The following is a 13,057-nucleotide window of genomic DNA, read 5'->3' on the forward strand; positions in this document are numbered from 1 at the left end:
TGTAGTCGAATTTAGATGAAACAAGATTAAAAAAAAATTAGAATTGTATATAATGAGGTATTAGCGAGGAATTCAGAAAATAAACTAGTCCATTTGTATTAGTCCTTGATGACTTTATGGAGATGGTGGAACTTGAGGCAGACATTGAATGATGGAAGTTTAACCTAAAGTAAGATATCTTTATTTTGAATTTTAGTGACCTTCAGTCAAATTATGCTATCAGCTTCTCACTGTTTTTTGTTTATGTTTATTTTAATGGCCAAGAGAAACATCTCCATTTATAAAGTTACTTGCCTTACCTTTTTTCCTGTATGGACATGAATTAGGTAAAATATAGGGTCTAGTAGCTAAAATATTGTTATATACGCACATAGGACAATGAGAATTCCAGTTGGTGGATAGGACCTTAGAAGTCATCTAGTTTAATCCTCTCATTTTACAGGTAAGGAAACTGAGACCCAGAGAGGTTTAGAACCTGCCTGTGCATAGTCATACAGGTAATAAGTAGTAGACCTTGAATTTGGAACCAGGTTTGCTAACTTGGAGACTAGTGTATTGTTAATTCTCCCACATAAGATGTTTTTCTAGTAAGGATACAGCATGAGCCTGGGTTGAGGGAGCCAGTGAAAGACCACAATGACTAGAACATGATTCATATTAGAGACTAGGGACTGATCTACTGGGGAAATCCTGGATCAAATCATATAATTCAGGTTTTCTTAACCTTTTTTGTGTGTCATAAACCTGTTTTCCAGTTCCAGTCAGTCCCTTCTTAGAGTAATGTTTGTAAGTACCTAAAATATACATAGAATGACAAAGGAAACAATTGTTCTGAAAGACAGTTTAAAAAAAATGTTTTTTAGGTTTATGAACCTTTGATATAATGAGAGATTTGAGTGAATTTAGGCCCAGATGTTACCTTAGATATCTAGTCTATTTAAAAAGTTTTATAGATGAAGAAATTGAAACTTAGAAAGGTAAAAATAACTTGCCCAGACACAAGTAGTAAGAAGCAGAGTAGATATTCACATTATAGTTCTTGATTCCAAATGCTTTTTTTTCCCCTTCTATCCCATATAACCTTTTAAGTTTTTCATTTACTTAAAAGTCAAAGAGTTGTAAATGTAATCTTTAGAAAGAAAAGTTTAATGTTAAGACCAATTTTTTACATATGTAGGTATGTTTTTCATATCTTTAAGAATTACCCTTGGATTGTCAAGTACACATAGAAGACTTTTATGAATGAACATTTTTACCTCTCTGGCTTTTGAAATTCTGTCCTTTTGATGAGAAACTCTGTACCAGCTAATAGAAATTTTTTTAAAAATCAGTCATTTGAAAATACCAGAATTGAGTATCTTGTTCAGATTGGTGACCATCAAACCTGTGTAAGGAGCTGTTTTTCTTTTGCTATTCAGATCAGCTTGAGAAGTTAGGAACTAACAAGAAAAATAGTGTGTTGACTAACAAATCTCCTTCCCACAGAATCATCCCAATCCCACAGAAGAGAAATCCAAGAAACTAAAAAGAAAACAACAGGTAAAACGCCGATCCCAGGGTGAGATTACAAAGGAAAGAGAAGATGAATGTTTCAGCTGTGGGGATGCAGGACAGCTTGTATCCTGCAAGAAACCAGGTTGCCCCAAAGTCTATCATGCTGACTGCCTCAACTTGACAAAAAGACCTGCAGGTTAGTAGTAAGCCTACATCATAGGATTTGGTACTACATCAGTAAGTGGCTGTCCTTTTGGCCATCCAGAACAGAGTCTGCTTCCAAGACCTCATATTTGCCACAGACTGAGAACATATGAAAAATGGTCTTCCCGTGTAATACTGTCCAGAACAGGAGAAAAGGGTGGCTTGGTTAGTTCAAATCTTAATTTTTTTCTTAACTCATGAAAATGCATTACCCTATGTGGAATCCTTATTTGTTAAGATAAAAGGAAAATGTGGGTTGGCTAATTGGTACAGTGGATAGAGCACCTGAAGTTAGGAGGACCTGAGTTCAAATCTGTCCTCAGACATTAACTAGGTGTGTGACCCATATGAAAAGGAAGATAATAAAGAATATGTAGGTTTGGTGCCAATTTCTGCCTATGAGGTAAAATTTTAAAGGAGTATTCAGAGATCAGAAGAAAACTAAAGTTGTCACCAGACAACATGGTTGAAGACAACATGGGTAGTAAGAATGAAGTTATAGCTTATTTCTTCAGAAACTAAAGAGAGGTATGATCCTTTTGGCAGAATGGATATTTTATATGACTTTAATGTTTTTTCCTTTCGAAGTCAGTGGATTAGTAACAGGTTCTCAAGAACCCAAGAGGGAAGTATTGATGTAGAAAATAATATATTCAGTTTAAACTACACATTCCAGTCACGTAAAGGTGAAGTATTGGCAGTGAATGATAGAATAGCAGTTGGAAAGAACCTTGATTATCATTTAGGTGGTGCTGTAGATAGAGTGCTGGACTTGGAGTCAAGAACACCCAAGTTCAAATAATACTGCCCTGGGCATGTCACTGAATTTCAGCTCCAATTTCCTCATCTGTACAATGGAAGAAAATAATAATACCTGGACCTGTGAAAATAACAGCACCTGTGCCTGTCTTAGAGAGTTGTGCAGATTGAATGAGATTTTCCCAAGATTTCCAACTTCCCCAAAGTTAGTGATAGAGTTAGAGCTAGAATCCAGGACTTTTGGCTTCTCAGCTCAGTTCTCTTTCAGTTTTACAGTTTGCAGCAGATGCAATTCCTTACCTGACTATATTTTTATGCCAGAATCAGGAATTGAATAAGTAATACAGTGTATGACAGGATCCAAAAAGTATATGAAGTTTAGTTGGCATAAATGTAGACTTACATTTGGGATCAAGTAATCAACTGAATAAGTGCATGAAGTTACCTAAGCATTTTGTTTGGCAAAATATCAAGTTATATTTGGTTTACTACATTATCATGAGTTATGTGGCAACAAAAAAAGGCAATCTAAGACCACATTAAGAGAGGCATGGTTTTCAGAACAGGTGAAATTAGTCACAATCATTTCTGCTTTATTCAAACCATACTTGGTTAGTGTTGTGTTAAGTTATGACTGTCGCATTTTATGAAGGTTATTGAGTCTGTCCATGGGGCACTGAGATGGTGAGGAGAATGGACACCTTGCCAGGGGAGGTTCAGTTGAAGAAACCTGCAGTGTTTAGCTAAGAGAGAAGATTTAGAAAGGACAAAATGGATTAGGTTTTTTCTGTTGTCCTGAGATTTCAGAACTAGAAACAGTGAACAGAAATTGTAGACGGGCATTTTGAATTGGATGTAAAGACGGTTCTTAACAATTAAGAGCTGTACAAAGGTTCTTTGGCTGCCTTAAGGAAGGTATAGTGGGTCTTCCTCCTTAGAGATCTTCATGAGGGAACTGAATGACCACTTGTCAAGTATATTATCTCTTTAGTCATCAGATAACATTAAATGACCTAAGACGTTTTCCACACTTGAAGTTTTGGAATAGTTGCTATTAGACATTGTCATATAGACAGTCAATCACAGTCACAAAGGATGTGATGGTTTTAGGAAGAGGTTCATACTTTAGGTACATGGGGGTCAAGAGTTACATTTATCAGGTTTTCTGCCAATAGCTTTTAAGGTTAGAAGATAAAAAAGTCTTTGTAACTAGTTTTAGCATTGGTGATATGATGAATTTGCCATGTTGGGGCATATACAGTGTGGACATGAAGGCCATCATTCTTCCTCAGTCATTCACCACAGGCACAGGAAACACAGTTTTGTGGAGAGGCCAACGTGAGACCCAACATGTGACACATGGGTAGCAGAGGGAAAGCGTGTCTTAGTACTATGGGCAGAGATGAGAATAAAGAACTTTCCATTTCCAGGAGTGAATCTTCTATGCTGTGAATGCAAGAAAGATTAAAATACCTCAGCTTTTTTTCAAGATCCTTCAATCAGGCTGTTTAGCACTTGAACAAGAGTGATCTTTGCTACCAGATATGTTGTTGATTTCCCTGTTCCACTGGTAGCTAAACAAAGAGCTGCAAAGATGCATTGATAATTTCCATTTTTTGTACACCTTCCAAAACAGATGTATTTCTGAAGCATAATGATTACATAATGTTTACTGTTATCATTCCTCCCATTTTTGTTAACTAGTCCTCCAAACTTTGTGTGAAACAGTTTTTCTTGTGTAGACAAAAGAATAAGTGATTTGTGTGTCATCTTTTATAGGGTAATTAGGATTAAAAACCTTCAGTATGGGCAGGCTACTGAAACATGTGGCATCTCCTATGTACCTCTTTAATACTGCACTGCTGTTCTTTCTCTTTTTCAGGGAAATGGGAATGTCCATGGCACCAGTGTGATGTTTGTGGAAAAGAAGCTGCATCTTTTTGTGAGATGTGCCCTAGTTCCTTTTGCAAGCAACACCGAGAGGGAATGCTGTTCATCTCTAAACTGGATGGTCGCCTATCTTGTACAGAGCATGATCCATGTGGCCCCAACCCTCTGGAGCCTGGGGAGATCCGTGAGTACGTGCCTCCCCCTGTGCCGCTGACTTCAGGTGCAAACACTCAGCTAGCAGAGCAGCCTTCTGAGATTCCTGCTCAAAGACCCCTGATGGTGGACAAAGCCCCTGGGGCAATGGGCCAAAGGCTCCAGCTGTCAGAGAAAACATTAGTAGGAACATGTCAGAGACCACAGTTGTCTGATAAACCACTTGTGATGCCTGACTCCACACCCCAGTCACCAGATAAGACCCCTGGAGTATCAGGTCCAAGACCTCAGCCCTTAGAACTAGGCCAGAGGCCAGCAGACACATCTCTTGTAGTCACAAGTCCCAAACCTCAACTATCTGACAAACCTCTATTGTCAGGCCCCAAATCCCCATCATCAGTCAGGTCTTCAGTAACAGCTGGCCTCAGGTCCCAACTGGATAGACCTCTAGCTTTAGCCGGCCCAAGGTCTCAATCTTTGGATAAGTCCTTGGGTTCTCTCAGCTCAAAGTCTCAGCAACTAGACAGGCCTGTAGTTACTACTGGACCAAGACTCCAGGCATCAGACAAGTCCCCAGTTACAAATGGCCCAAAGCCCCAGAACTCAGACAAGCCCCCAGTGACACCTGGACCTAAACCCCAGATCTCAGACAGGCCCCTTGCCCCTTTGGGCCAGAGACTCCCACCTTCAGAAAAAGTGCTGTCAGCTGTAGTCCAGAACCTTGTATCTAATGAAAAAGCACTAAGGCCTGTGGACCAAAATACTCGGCCAAAAGATCGAGCTACTATGGTTATTGAACTGAGTCCTCGTCAAAAGGAACGAGCAGCTTCACCTCATGAAATTACACCCCAGCCCACTGAAAAATTACCAGTGCTGGAGCAGAGTCCCTGGCCTGTTAACAAAGCACTGGGACAAATGCCTCGGGCAGCTGAGAAAGTTCACCCTTCTGAACCAGTCCTCCAAGCATCTGGAAGAGCTTCAGCCCCTGTGGAACACACCTGGCAGGCTGGCAAAACACTCATACAAGCCAGACTGATCCCGCGGCCCCCTGCCAAGGGTTACTTGTTTGAACAGGCTCCTCGGGCCACAGGACGTGCACCTGTGTCAATGGAGCAGAGCTCTGGGTCATTCGGCAAAGCCTTAGCCTCAGGAGAGCCCATGGCTGGATCCCCACAACCCCCAGGGCTTGCCACAAAAGCAACACCATTGATGGTGCAATCCCCTAGGCCCCCTGTCAAATCACCAGACCTTGTTCCCCCAGCAGAGAAACGGTCAGCAGTGACAGAGCACCCCCCCTGGGCCCTGGGGAAATCCCCTGCAGGGCCTACTCCCTGGTCTTCGGGCAAAGTGCTGACTTCAGCCAAGCTGAGTCCTGGTCCTATTGGGGCAGACCAGCCATTGGCACAGACTTGTCGGTCACCTGGGAGTCCACAGACATTGGCACAGACTTGTCGGCCCCTTGGGAAAGGGCTAATCAAAGGGCCAGACCCTAAGCCTGAGCAAAGTGCAGTACCAGCTCTTAACCAGACCCCTTCCAGCCATGAGCCTACAGAGTCGAAACAGAAGTGATGATAGTAAATGCCATGTGGCCAGACAAGGTTTGCCCGCTGGGGTATTGTTTGGGGAGGGAAGTCTTTTCTTTCTCTCTTTCTTTTTTTAAAAAAAAAAAAAAAACAAAAACAAAAAAAACCCTTTTCCATTGTCATCCTTCCTATATTCCCCAACTTTCAGAAACTCTTGTGACATTAGCCAGTGGGGGTGGCTTGAGTTATCAATGTACCAAATTCTAAGTGGGGCCACCAACCAAGGAGACAGACTGTGGTCATTATTCCTTCTTTTTAAAATGGTAAACTTGAAATAAAAATTCCACTCTGGATTCAAGCATGGAATTCAGTTCCAGTGGTCAGGTTGGAAAGATAGTGGGGCTTCCCCAGTCCTTTGGAGGGGAAGGAACTGGTATTTATGGGGCTTGAGAACATCCTTTAAGAGAAGGTGATGACCTTTCATTCAGCTCCTAACCTTTCGAGAACCTTTGACCAGGAAGGAAGTGGTGATGCCAACTTGAGGTGGACTCTCAGCTCCACTTGTCTCCTGCATTTTGATGCTCCTACCCCCAGAAGTGGTTGTATTATCTGAATAACTCCTGGCAGATGGGTCCTCACATGCCCAGGTCCACATGTACTTTCCACATAGAGAGCTCATTTCAGGGTCCATTTAAGAGGGGTATGATTGATAACGCTGCCATGGGTTGCCCATTGGGCAGCTGCTGTTTCTATTCAGGCTAGGCCAAGTCCTCAGAGTTTTCCTTAGGCGAACTTACTAGAACAGGTTGATATGCCTCTGTACAAATGGTTGGGCAGAGGAGCTGGGCTGGAGAAAAACAGTGGTGTCTCTTATGAGAGCACTGTCCCTGAAACAGGCCTTCCTCCATGCTCACCTCCAGTAAACACTCAGGTGCTTTGGAACTAAGTGTGTCTTGTGCTAAGTCTCAGTGGAAGGAGGTTTACCAGGTTATCTATCAGTGGGCTTTGCATCCCACACCAGTGCAGGAAAATTAACTGCTTCTGCATGTTCCTTCTGTGTGTTGAACTAATACAATATTTCCTTACTCCAACCCTGAGAAAAGGAGCCTGCTCACCTAAGAGGAGGCACAATATACTTCCTTCTTTCTACACTATATGGTAGGCTCTATCTAACTCTCACCTGAGAATAATTTTGCTTTCTCTTATGAGAGTTGTGCTTTGCTGACTGAGGTCAAAACTGTATCTGGTCTCATGACTTGAGACCAGACAAGCCCCCAGAAGAACCAAGGCTGAGGAGACATGGTGTAAAAGCAGTGTCAAGTCTAGGCAACAGCTCCTTGAAACTGCTGATAATCTTACTGCTGCCCTAAACTGGGAACAGAGGGACTGGGAAAACTGTTGGTGCTACCTTCCCCGTGGTTAGCCCAGTTCACTGACTGCCAGCCAGAAGTGCTGTTTGGCCAGTACTCACTCCCCTTTCCCTCCCCACCTCTCCCCCACCCACAACAAATATTACCTCTGTGTTTGGCTAACTGGAGAAACCTTCAGCCAGTAGGCACTGTCCTAGCCATTCTGTCTCAGCAATGGCTTTTACACCCCCATTAGCATTCTATACTTTATCCTAAACTTACACTCTAAATACTTGCCCCTTGGGAATTAGGAACCCCTTGCTATGTGAGTTTACCTCCTTCATTCCGGGAAGGAAAAAACAAGTGGACAAAGAATGAAAAGAATAAGTCTTTATATTTTTCAAAACTGGTCTTTAGGGAAGAGACAGGATTGAACCTCATTTCTAAATCCCGAACAGAGGGTTGAGGTCATTCTTGTGTCTCCTCTCTATTCTGAAGCATTTGGAACCCAAAGCTAAATTCCCTCCTTATGGAATCCTATCTCTCCAGGTCTCTCTGGCTAGACTGCACATCTCTCTGGAAGACCCACTGGGCTTTAATCCCCTGTTGGCTGGCCCTATGCATGTGCTGCTAAGCTTTCTTCCAGCAGCAAGTGGGAGAGGAATGTCTCTCTCTACCCTCCCCAGAAGTCCTCATGAAAGATGAGAAAAATCAAAGCGTTTTTATTTCCTTTTTAAAAATAATTTTAAACCATGAAAATATATTTTAAAAAAAGAAAGAATCTACCCCAAAACACTGAGGCTCAGTATGTTAAGTATTTATCATGTGTGAGAAGAATAAATATATATAACTTACATTTGTAGGGTCTTCTCTACTCTTCCCAGAATTCTCCTAGACTGTAGTGTTGATTCTGTGCTCCCCCCCATTCCCTTCCTATCCTGTTTCCCTTGCACTTGTAGTTGTTACCAGAAAGAAATCCATACTGCACTGTCAGAGTCTATGTTTCACTTTGTTGTGTGTTTCAAAAAAAACAAAACAAAAACTACCCTAGCTCTTCGTTTCATGAAATAAACTGTGAATATTTTTGGTGCAGGCTATTTAAAAAAAATTTTTTAGTGGAGGAGTCTTAATTTTAAAGACACTTGTCCTATTAAGTAGTATTGCTGAGTAAGTCAGTTATATGTCAGAAACTTTGGCTAGGCTCAGGGGAGCAGGCATGCAGATCTAAAAGTGTGGAGCCCTAGTAGACCTTTGAATGTTTTCTGTTAATAAACTTCCTTCTTTTGACAAGGTCTCACCATCTTCCTCCCAGTCAGCCAGGTGAGGGAAACATTCCTGGTTCAGACTTGTAAGACAGCCTCTGTGGGCTGTGCCTACTATCTGTGCAATTCCTTCTTTGAGTGGATGGTCCCTATGACCAGATACCTTCAAGGAGAATGAAGCACAGGTTAGTGCATGGTAACATGCTCCTTGTTAATACAGATATGACATGGGATAGTTATCAGAAGTCACCACTAAGATGGTTCATGACTAGCAAGAAATGCCTATAAAAATCAAAGTAAGTTTAGGATCAGTATTGGGGGAAGAGTAAAGTGAAATAAGGCAAATCCTTTTTTTAACCTGGCCAAGCTTTAGGGGTCCTCCTAAATGCCAACTACCAGAGGAGGGACTGGGGACCTTAAGAGCCGTCACTGACAGAAGAATGGACTTTAAATGTAGTAAAGATTCTAAACATGGTTCAGGATTAGCCATCGGGGGTGGGTGGGGGTGATTTTTATTTCTTGAACAAGAGCTTAAAAATCGCCAGACGTGTAAATGTTCCCTGCCAACCCCAGTTCTCCCTCCACCAGACTCCTGGGAGAGGGTGGTGATTCTCATTACAACAGAACCTGTCAGTACTGGCTTTTAAAACCCCAGCTTCCTCTCCTGCCACTAAAATCTAAGGTTCTTCCCATTGTGATTATCTTTCAGTACTAATTATGGTCACTGAAGCACCCAGGGGTTTGTGATCCAAAAATTCCTTTAGATATTAACTTAAATCATTGTGTGCTGCTTTACTGCTGAAAAGCTGGAGAATAAAGAAATCCTTGAGGGGGAAGGGAAAGGGGTGATGAGAAAGATAAATCTTTTGAATTTTCAAGGTAGAAATTAATGCATTTAAATCTATCAGGGATTCTTTACAAAGATAGTTGTAGGTGAACTTCCCAAGTACTAGTAGAATCGTTTTGGAGGGCAGCTGGAGAGAGTACCCTTCCATTTTAATACCCTTCATGTTAGCACCACCTTTGGCAGAGATAAGGAGAGGACTTGGGTGAGTTAACTGTATGCTCTGATCTACTGCACTTTTTGTAACAGGTTCCAATCCATGGCTTCCCTCTCAGAGGCTCTCGTTGGAACATTATGATCCTGACTCGAGACCCACCAGCCAAATGGCTGAAGTTGACTTTGTGATCTCTGCATTTCTAATTCCTGCTGGCTTGGGTGCTCTCTAAAGTGACATTTAAGAGGCTAGTAATGGGAAAGGGCCTGCGGTTCCTGCATACCTATTGGGTGGTGGAGTGATGGGGTTGGAGGGTTGTCTTATCACTTGTAAAACAGTGCCAGGCCCCTGCCAGCTGTTCAGTGTTTTCTGACATTCCAGAGTTGTAGAACTAAGTGATGAATATATGTGACTTTAATTGGATGTGCCTAATTATTCTTGACTAAGCTTCCTAGGGTCAACCAGTCCAGAGGTTGCATTAGTGTGATAAATTTGCATAAGAATAGTTAATAGTTAAATCGCATTGTACACAAAAATTCATCTATGGTGCTATTTTCCTCATACAAGCACTGCCAAGGGATGAGCAAAAGATGGGCAGGAGCTGGTGGTTAAAAAAAATCCCAGTGCTTCCTGTTAGGGGTAAGAAACTTTATACAAAAAAAAGCATTTTCTTTAGGTTGAGTTCATGTGGGCTAGGTGGGAGGACAAACAGGACTGCCCCTAAAGGTCTCTGCCCTACTGGGGCCAGTACCAACTTATCAAAGAACTTAGAACGTAGGGTTGGAATTGAGACCTCCTTTGTTCCAGCCAAGATTTCTCAAGATGTGGAGTCACCAAGCCCACAGAGAGACTCCCTGTGTTCCTTCTGGAGAACAGATTGGTATATAAATCAGAAAATGCATTTGCCACCTTCCTTTGCCAGAAAGTGGGGCCCATCTCTCCCCCCTCCTGAATGAGCAGCCCGAAGTCAGTTTGTCTTTTTTCTTCTAGACCAGGTGTAACCCATCATCCGGTAACAGAGGGATTGTTTAGTAAAGGCCAAGGATGGAAAAAAATAGACTGGTGTTGAATACAGCAGGAGCATAAAGAAGCTACTTTAGAAAGCACTGTGGAGAAATGTTTGCTAGAAATGTAAGGGGGAAAAAATGGTTTCCTATTCTCATGTGGTAACTTCTCACAGTGCTTTCCTGTCCCCTACTCTGCTACTTAAGTAGCAACTTAAGAGATGGGCACTGATGCCTCTGGGCCTTAAAGTCTATTAAAAACCCCACCCTACCCCCCAAAGCCAAGTGAGATTTTGTAGCTTGGAAATGGTGAGGCCAAAGGCAGTTCTCATATGCAGATGTGGGGTGGGCATGGGAATGGGACTGGTCTGCACTTGGTGTTCTGGTGCTTACTGTGTGTGTCAGCATGTACGAGTGTGCGTGGGGAGTGGCGGGGGGGCATTGTAGTGGCTGAAGAGGCACACAGAAGTTTGTCAAAGACCAGCTTACTCATCACACCTCTCTAGTCCTCACTAGGGTCTTAGCAAAGAACACATTAAAAGAAGCTGACAATAGAGATCTACATACATATATGTGTGTGTGTGCGTGTGTGTGTGTGTGTATATATATATGTATATGTGTGTGTATATATATATGTATATATATATATATATATATATATATATATATATATATACACACATATATATTTAGGAGAGGGAGAAGTGGGGGAGAGAAAGGCTTGGACCATTGCTTAGTTTCTTTTTGCTCCCCTTAGACTGTCGGCTGTCTGTAAGTGAAATGAAAAAAGGGGAGCCCTGCTCTAAGAGCCCCCATGATATGTACTGTAATTCTTTGTATATAGAAGAAAAAAATTACTGTAAAGTAAAGTTTAACTTTACTCTTACTGCCCTGGCCCTGTGTTTTGTCTTACTACATATGGGGTGACGCTGTAGCTAAGGTTGAGAAAAAGAGGGATGGAAATACCCAGAACTCCACAGACCAGTGCTGCCAGCACTGGCATAGTCTGCCAGACTTACTACTAGTGGCCATGGTTTCAGCTTTGCCACAGTATGTGCCTAGGCATCAAGATTGTCATCCAGTAAGCATTTATTAAGGGCCTGTGTCCAGCACCATGTTTGGCACTAGGAGATAAAGTTTGCATAACATGATTCGTGCCCTCTTGGGGCATATGGATTGGTCAACCCAAATCCGTTTCTGATATAAAAGTACCTCAGAGAGGTTCAAACGGTGTAGTGTTTGATATTGAGAGGAAACCCTGGTTAGTGATCACTGAAGATGAGATAGAGAATAGGGACCTTGAAGAATCAAGAGGAAATCAACTTTGAGGAATTAGTTTACAAAAAGGAAGTAATACCTGTAGTACTTTCCAAGTGGTTAGGTCATTTATAGACACTTCCTGAATGTTTGCAGCCAAGACTTGGATTTAAATTGCATTACAAACGCAGGTCATGATTATGGACTTGTGGCTGCTCAATGGTGACCTCTCTCATCACTGAAACATTGAATATATCCTGCTGGCCCTATGTATTTTTCCCTAAATACATGGGCTTTTCAGCATAAGGGGCTGAGCTTTACCCTACCTTCATCTTAACACCCTCCAAACTGGAAGTTACAGCTCCTTATGACTGGCACTTACCTGTAACTAATGTAACTGTGACACTAAGTTCAGACTGAGTCAAATCCCAGAGCACCGTTTTACTCTGGTTTAAGGGGAATGTTTGGGGAGGGAAGGTTTATGAAGCTGCTGATAAGCACCATCTCCCCTGAGGGAAAAGAGACTTTGAATGATCTTACACAGCACTGATATGCAACTGCTTTGAAGATAAATCTACAGATGTTTCAGTTTTTGTTCTAGACAATCATGGGCCGTAGAATCTGCCACCAAGCCTGTACAAAAAAGCCTATCCTCTAGAAGGAACTTACACCAACTAGGCAATCTTTGAAAATCTACAAAAACAATTTACACACCACAAGATGCTGAGAGTACAGACCCTCCCTGTATCTGATATCTAGACAGTTTAACTAAAGATCAAATGAAAGTACTGCAGGGTCAAGTATTTGGTGGCAGCATTCCAGTTACCACCAGCCTGATCAAACCTGAAGTACTGGCATCTTTAATTCTATGGCCAACTACATCCCCCAAAACCCAACCAGGCCAACTCTAGAGGGTCCCTTTCAGTCAGCAGCTGCCACACCATAGAAACCCTGTAAGTCACTAATGTTTCACCTAGGAGAAAACTAGAGAAAGGAACTTTTCAGTACAGTTTCATGAAGCCAGTCACATCAGAGGACACCTAGATACTCAATCTGTCTTCCAGGCTCAGGTAAGGAGAGGAACAATCTTAAGTAACTTTTCCTTCCCACATGAATACATTCCTCCCTTCCCATGAAATAGTAAGGAAGTGGGTCAACTATCAG

At 42.1% G+C, this 13,057-nt stretch overlaps 1 protein-coding gene across 17 annotated transcripts in view; it reads left to right on the forward strand.

Annotated features, from left to right (window-relative positions):
• Positions 1–10,055, forward strand: part of NSD1 (nuclear receptor binding SET domain protein 1) — a 145,813-nt gene extending 135,758 nt beyond the window's left edge. For 15 of the 17 annotated variants that reach the window (XM_072631122.1, XM_072631130.1, XM_072631135.1 and 12 more), the window contains 2 exons: positions 1,486–1,690; positions 4,340–6,376. In XM_072631122.1, the coding sequence (XP_072487223.1) occupies positions 1,486–1,690; positions 4,340–6,069 (1,935 nt within the window). In that variant the 3' untranslated portion in view covers positions 6,070–6,376. Of the gene's footprint in view, positions 1–1,485; positions 1,691–4,339; positions 6,377–9,727 lie in introns of those variants that run through there. The other 2 variants (XM_072631123.1, XM_072631136.1) reach the window with 2 other exon arrangements.
• The last annotated feature ends 3,002 nt before the right edge of the window (positions 10,056–13,057 follow it).

This window comes from Notamacropus eugenii, chromosome 1 (assembly GCF_028372415.1).
Source record: "Notamacropus eugenii isolate mMacEug1 chromosome 1, mMacEug1.pri_v2, whole genome shotgun sequence".
NCBI classification, from domain to species: domain Eukaryota; kingdom Metazoa; phylum Chordata; class Mammalia; order Diprotodontia; family Macropodidae; genus Notamacropus; species Notamacropus eugenii.